The sequence below is a fragment of the Symphodus melops genome, assembly GCF_947650265.1.
Source record: "Symphodus melops genome assembly, chromosome: 10".
Lineage (NCBI taxonomy): Eukaryota > Metazoa > Chordata > Actinopteri > Labriformes > Labridae > Symphodus > Symphodus melops.
Genome location: NC_136700.1, coordinates 7,609,122 through 7,615,919, shown reverse-complemented (window position 1 = coordinate 7,615,919; position 6,798 = coordinate 7,609,122). Strand labels below are relative to the sequence as shown.

The window sequence follows — 6,798 nt, the reverse complement described above, 5'->3', positions numbered from 1 at the left end:
TCGATGACCCCTGTATCTTTTTAGTCTCTGTGTTTCTTCCCCTCTGTGTCAGTTCATTGTGTGTCTCTGGTAGTCTGTAATTGGATTTACTTCATTTTTCTTTTCATGGCTTTTTTTGGACGTTTTGGATTTATGATTTGAGTGACTTTTGTTTTTGCTTTTTGTCTTTTTAGTTTAAAATAAATTATCTTTGTTTTTACCTGCAATTGGGTCCTCCTGTTTTCAATCCATGATGTGACACTTGCGTACAAGAAAAGAAAAACTCACTACTCACTGCTTATTTTGATATCACATAAGCGTTTTTTTAGATCATGTTCATTTCGTGTAAATTAACATACATGTATTGTGAAGCTACGAGCAAACTTAAGTCAATATAGCACAACAATGCTGCTTGAGTTCTTTTGATTTCACGCTGGTGCTCAAGGGCGACATCTGGTGGATGAAAAAGTCGCATATTCTTCCTTTAACTGACGAGAGGAAACGATCGCATCCAGTCAAGTAGTTAACCTGAAAGTTTGCTTGCTGTCAGGTTATAACCGAAAGCCCATTTGTTGAGTTCCCTCTTTCATGAATCCCATCGTCATGACCAGCTGACACACAGGAAGTGACCGCATGTCCCGTGAATGCTTCATATTAAGAGCAGATTGCATAATCTAATTGACAGACATCTCAAGTGACCGACCTGAACGGGCAGCATAACGCAGCATACAGTTGAGAGAACAAGAGGAGAAAAGTTCGGTAAACTTACTGAATCATGGAGAGCAGCCAAGATAGTTCACCTCATTCTTCCTCTTGGGGTGATTGTTTTTTATTCAAGCGGCTCCGCATGTTGGCTCCTGTTGGGTTCAAGACAGAAGTCATAGAGCTGATTAAACTTGCCGGACCAGTGGTGAGTACATGTTCAAAGAATATCAATGTCCAATAAGTCACCAGTACTTTAATAAAAGTCAGATCAACATTTTTATATTTTCTATTACATTTGTTAATCTCATATTGTCCTCCTTTTTTCCCCTCCCCAAATCAGTTTATATCCCAGCTCATGGTTTTTTCAGTGAGCCTTGTAAGCACGATTTTCTGTGGTCACCTGGGGAAGATAGAGCTGGCAGGGGTGACTTTAGCCATTGCTGTAAGTATAAATAAGCATAGAATCAGTTTGACTTTAAAACAGTTGCCTCCATGAGATAAAACAAACCACCATTGTCTCTCTTTATTCTCAGGTTATTAATGTTACAGGAGTATCTATTGGGGCCGGTTTGGCCGCAGCATGTGATACTCTTATCTCTCAGGTAGGAGCCTGGCAGACACATTTTTTAATCAACGTTGACAAGTATAGACAATGAATGAAAAGTAGTTCAAGACCATGACCCTTTTGGTTTTAGACGTTTGGGGGTCGTAACCTCCTAAAAGTCGGGGTCATTCTGCAGAAGGCTATCCTCATTTTGATACTGGCATGTTTCCCCTGCTGGGCAATCCTCATAAACACAGAGCCCCTCCTGTTGGCTGTCGGACAGGAACCAGAGGTGGCCAGGTCAGATTTCTTATTGCTTTTGTTCTTCTCAACTGAATCATTGTTTAAAAAAAAAAAAAAAAAGTAATTGAGACCAAATGTGATTTTTAAAGCCATGGTTGAACAACAAAGCTGTATTAGATTCCTTTTGTTTTCTGTTGATATTGATGTGAGCTCTCTCTTCAGGTTGTCCCAGTTGTATGTGAAGATCTTTATGCCAGCACTTCCTGTGAGTATTTCAACATTTATTGTACGGAACTCAACTTTCTTTGAATTTTGGTACGCTTGGGCACCTCATGCGAAACTCATGTGTTATCTTTTCTTTTCTAGGCTACATTCATGTATTCATTACAAACGAGATATCTTCAAAACCAGGTACGTCTCTGACAATAAAACTTTAAGTAGCTCCACAATAAATTGAGACGAGACACAATGGACGGAATGAGCTGTTAAAGACCTAATGTGCCATTTTTATTTATTTATTCATTTATTTATTTTACTTTAAGGATGTAGTGAGTATAGGAATATGTGATTTTTTCTTTTATTCATTTATTTTGTATTAAAGATTTATTTTGGGGCTTATATCCCTTTTTCTTCTGGCGATGGAGAGGTAGAGTCAGAAACCAGGGAGAGAGAGAGAGAGAGAGTGAGGAAAGGAGCCACAGTTCGGATTCGAAACCCAGGCTGCCTGCTCTTGAGGGCTAAGCCTCTGTACATGGGGGCAAACGGCACATACATACTTGTAAAGACAAAGACAATTCTGAATCTGATGTCTGAATTCGGATTGAAATAAGAATATAGGATTATAAAAATGTTCTTTATCAAAGTCCCTTAAATAAATGTCTATAAAACGACAAACCTTCAAAAACTCTGCAGTATTCAACTTCTATTTTCCAATTATAGAGTGGTCCCTGTTAATCAATTTGAATAACAGCTACATTGAGTAGGTTTTTTGTCACGTCTTCTGAAAGTTTATGAGAGGTTGACATAATGTGTGTCTCTTCAGGGCATCATATGGCCACAAGTTATCACAGGAGTTGTAGTCAACCTTCTTAACGCTCTCATCAACTACATCTTTCTCCATGTTTTGTATCTGGGAGTAGCGTGAGTATTTCCTATTGACTCTTTGAGTTGCATCATGTATAATTGTAATAATAAGTAACTACATGAACAAATCACTATTTACAGAGGTTCGGCTGTTGCCAACACCCTCTCTCAGTTCTCCTTGAGTATTGTTCTCTATGCTTACATCATCTGGAAAGGACTTCACAAGGCCACCTGGGGAGGTGAGTCCAACACGAGCTCTGGAGGATTGTGACCCCTGCATGTAATCAGAGGCTACAGTATTATTTTTACTTCAGTCTGGGCTAATCTGTTCTTACAGAAATCATAGTTCTTCCATTCACTGATTAAAAAATAAACTATCACATCAAGGAATTGGAGTTGACAAGTGAATAGTTTGTATTAGCGATGAGCTGAATTTGCTGATGAGAAGTTTGAACGCTCTTTTGAAATATCCTGCTTCAGTTTGTGACGTGCACATCAGAGGTTTTCGAAAGTCAAAGGTGGGACACAATGTCCGCCATCCATTGTGAATGGGCGAGGTTTTGCCCTCTTCCTGAGCAGGCTGCAAACTTAGACAGAATGTCATTTTTCTAGATTTGAAAGGTGTCTTTCTCCAGTGACCCCTGCAAGTACAACAAGAGCATCTGGCTTCAATCTGACATTTCAAACAAAAGACAGAGGGCGAAAGACCTTAATCTTGTTTTGTTGAGACTATAGGTCTTGACAAGTGATGCGTTAGGGCTTTAGCATTTATAACAGCAGTTATGGAGGTGGATCTAAGGACAATATTATATCAACTGTGATGTCTTCAAATGGTAGTGTTGAACTTGCTATTTAGCAAGTACATGTATGCTAGTTTAATGAGGTTGTAGGTCCAGAGTTACTGTGAGCAACAGCATGCTTAGCCATTGTGTCTTTTATTTTTGATAGGACCGCTGAATCTGAGGTCAGATTCAAACCCATGACTGCTACAGCGAAAACTAAATCCTCTGTACAAGGGTTACATAACATAATCGCGAGGCTATTCGAGCGTGTATCATTATATTTCAGGGGATGTACATATTTTCAAACTGTGCTATTATTGTCCTTAATTATGCACATCTGTAGTTTGAATTAGTCTGACCTTTTCAGTGAGAATAATAGATATCGTTTTTCCCTCCAGGCTGGTCCAAAGAGTGCCTGGAGGACTGGCTCTCATACATCTACCTGGCCATCCCCAGCATGGTCATGTTGTGTGTTGAGTGGTGGACGTACGAGATCGGAAGTTTTCTTGCAGGTAATGTCACTTTGATGTGATGTTAAAGCTTTCAAGTGTGCTTGAATTGATCTGACATCTACCTGCTGTTTTGTTATTGACAGGTCTCATCAGTGAGGTGGAACTTGGAGCTCAATCAGTCGTTTATGAACTGGCAAATGTTGCATACATGGTAATTTCTACAACTAAATAAACGTTTCTGTGTTCTGTAAAACCTCATGTTTAATTTGTATTTCTTTTTTTTTTCCATAGTTCCCTTCAGGTTTCAGTATAGCAGGCAATGTGAGAGTGGGGAATGCTTTAGGAGCAGGAGACACAGAGCAGGCCAAGCTGTCTGCTAAGCTGGCAATGTTCTGTTCAGGTCAGTACGCTACTAAACACTAATTATACATTGTAAGATACATCTTCTTTTAACACTATTTATTTAAAATGAAAACAGATATAGAATGACTGTTACGTTATGAACTTGACTCAGGCAAATGATGGCAGTAGTAGTTGAAGAAGTTAGAAAAACAACTCTGTATGACTGAAGCAGAGTGACATGGCAGAATCGTCTACTCGTAAAAAAGTGAAATGTAGTTTGTGATAAGCTCCAGCAGAGCTACTCATTGGCAAAACAGTTGGAGAAAGTGGTTTTCCTGTGTTAATGTGCCTCCACAGAAAATAAATGATTTCAGCACCTTTTTAAAAGCTGCACCTTGTACTTGACTCTGTTTTGCTTTCTCACAGTGTTGGTTTCTATATGTTTGTCAATTCTGATTGGGAGCCTGAAGAATTACATTTCCTATGTCTTTACAAACGATGAGTGAGTATATCTTTTTTTTACCTCAGCATATGCATGAAAAAAACAAGTCTACATACATAGTTGGTGTCAAGTGTGTGAGAGATAACAGGTCTAGTAAAACGACCTTTGACTCTTGCCGTCATTCATCACGTTACAGTGCACTTTGCTTACACAATCGTTAACATTACCTTAGGTAAATTCTGACTCATGCTTTATTGTCTTGAACTACACTGTAATGATTCATCTCAAGTCAGGGTTTAATGTATGATGTCACTTCACTGAAATACAAAAAATGAAGAAGAATTGTCATCTTTTGTGATGTGAGTGTAAATTCGGAGTCTCTTTTCTTTTAGACAAATTCGAGAAAGGGTTGCAGATGTTATATCTTTTTATGCCCCATTTATCCTCCTAGATGCAACATCAGTAAGTATCTATCATGCTCATACAATGTATTTCTGAATTTGCAAAGCACACCATGATCTAACACAGATTTATTCTGTTTGTGTGACCAGGCTGCCTCAGGGGGAATCATAAGAGGAGCAGGTAAACAGAAAGTGGGCGCTATCTGCAACATTTTGGGATACTATGGTGTTGGATTTCCTATTGGAGTGTCACTTATGTTTGTAGGGAAACTAGGAATAATGGGTAAGATCATTTAACACATTATTTTATTTTTTAAATAAAAAAAAAAAAACATTTTCAAACAACAATTTTTGTCCCCTGTAATTTTCAAAGTACAAAATTCAGCAGAGCCTCCCCATGCTGCTCTTTAAACAAGATGTAAAACTCTGTTTCTCTTTCCCTCAGGTCTGTGGACAGGCTTGTTTACTTGTGTGTTCCTTCAGTGCTCATTTCTGATAGTCTACCTGGTGAGAATGAATTGGAAGAAAGCTACAGCCGAGGTTAGTATTCAGAGGTTTATCTTCCCATACTCAATGGCCTCAGGCTTTTTCTTTATGAATAGAGTTTGACGGATTGTTTTCTTCCAGGCTCAAAAACGAGCGGGAGTGAGTGGGAGCGCCACAGACACAAGTAAGTCATACTGAGCAGCTTGTAAATCTTCGTCTGTTCAGCAAATGATACATTCTTTCTCAACTCTTTTTGATTATCGATAATGTATTTCAACTGTGGCATATTTGTAAATAAAAAAACATAAACAGCACATTTAGTTTTAATCCATAAATTTACAAAAGCTTAATTTCTTTTTGTTTAATCATAGGCGTCACATTTGTGTTTACAGGTCCAGGTCCCCAGTCAGATTATGCAGAGAATTTACAGGACCTGGTAGGCAGCTTTGACATGGTCGATGCTGAGGCAGAGGCAGCAGTAAAACCTGTGGAGAACGAGATCTCTTATAGGACTCTGGTCCTGCGTCGAGGTCTGGCTTTGGCTGTCATGCTCTTTATCCTGGCTGCTGGAATCATTTTGAACGTGTTGCTTACTAACTTGGCAACATGATTTTGGGCACAGTCTTTAATCACTCATTTGCAAACAGTGCAAAAAAAATAATTTGCACAGGTGTCTGCACTTTGTGATGTCACAGCAAGACACGCAGGGGGATGGCTCAGATGAGCAGAAAGGAGACAGAGCTCTCTCTGTGGTTAATCTCTGAAAGTAAAGAATGTTCAGTTAACATTTGATCACGATGCGTTCCAATGAATCTACCTGTGTTCGACCCCTGAGAGAACGAGACAACACACAAAGTTTGTTTTGACTACATTAAAGAGAAATATGGTGGTAATCTCAGACCATCAGGATCAGTCCGACTCTTCATTTAATACTGGTGGACTAGGTTTGATCAGGAGTAAATGTAATGAGGTTAAATTAAGTTTAAAAGGCAGGTTCAAGAACAAGTCATGTGAGTATTCTTTGGACAGTTCACACATTTCACTAAGTCCTTCTTTGTATCAATGAGAATTACAGTGGTAGAGATTTATTTTTTCAATATCAATCACTGATTATGAGCAGAGAAAAAGACTTCCAATGACTGCAAAGCTACCCAGAAAACAAAGCCATACAGTACATGTATAGAATAAGCATAAATGTAGGGTTAAATGTAAGCGTCTCCTGAAGCCAGGCTGTTTCCCAGCTGGACACATGCTGCAGCCTGAATACCAAGAGGGAACTTTACATCAAAAAAAGCATGAAAAACAGTTGGATCCTGAGTTGGAATGTGCATGAATAAGA

General features: G+C 38.9%; 1 protein-coding gene across 1 annotated transcript; it reads left to right on the top strand.

The window, feature by feature from the left end:
• Nucleotides 1–504: 504 nt before the first annotated feature.
• Nucleotides 505–6,357, top strand: slc47a3 (solute carrier family 47 member 3). The gene is made up of 17 exons (XM_079354625.1): nt 505–889; nt 1,025–1,126; nt 1,218–1,286; nt 1,380–1,528; nt 1,694–1,736; nt 1,838–1,882; nt 2,514–2,611; nt 2,696–2,793; nt 3,735–3,848; nt 3,932–3,999; nt 4,080–4,188; nt 4,557–4,632; nt 4,965–5,034; nt 5,124–5,256; nt 5,419–5,513; nt 5,601–5,643; nt 5,852–6,357. Exons 1-17 carry the CDS (start codon nt 755–757, stop codon nt 6,067–6,069), a joined length of 1,665 nt encoding a protein of 554 aa, XP_079210751.1. The 5' UTR covers nt 505–754; the 3' UTR covers nt 6,070–6,357.
• The last annotated feature ends 441 nt before the right edge of the window (nt 6,358–6,798 follow it).

Bases quoted from the DNA above. Each gene is read 5' to 3' on its own strand.
- slc47a3 (XM_079354625.1), top strand. From the start codon at position 755: ATGGAGAGCAGCCAAGATAGTTCACCTCATTCTTCCTCTTGGGGTGAT. The intron at 890-1,024 runs GTGAGTACATGT...TCCCCAAATCAG, and splicing joins TTAAACTTGCCGGACCAGTG to TTTATATCCCAGCTCATGGT. The intron at 2,612-2,695 runs GTGAGTATTTCC...CACTATTTACAG, and splicing joins GTTTTGTATCTGGGAGTAGC to AGGTTCGGCTGTTGCCAACA.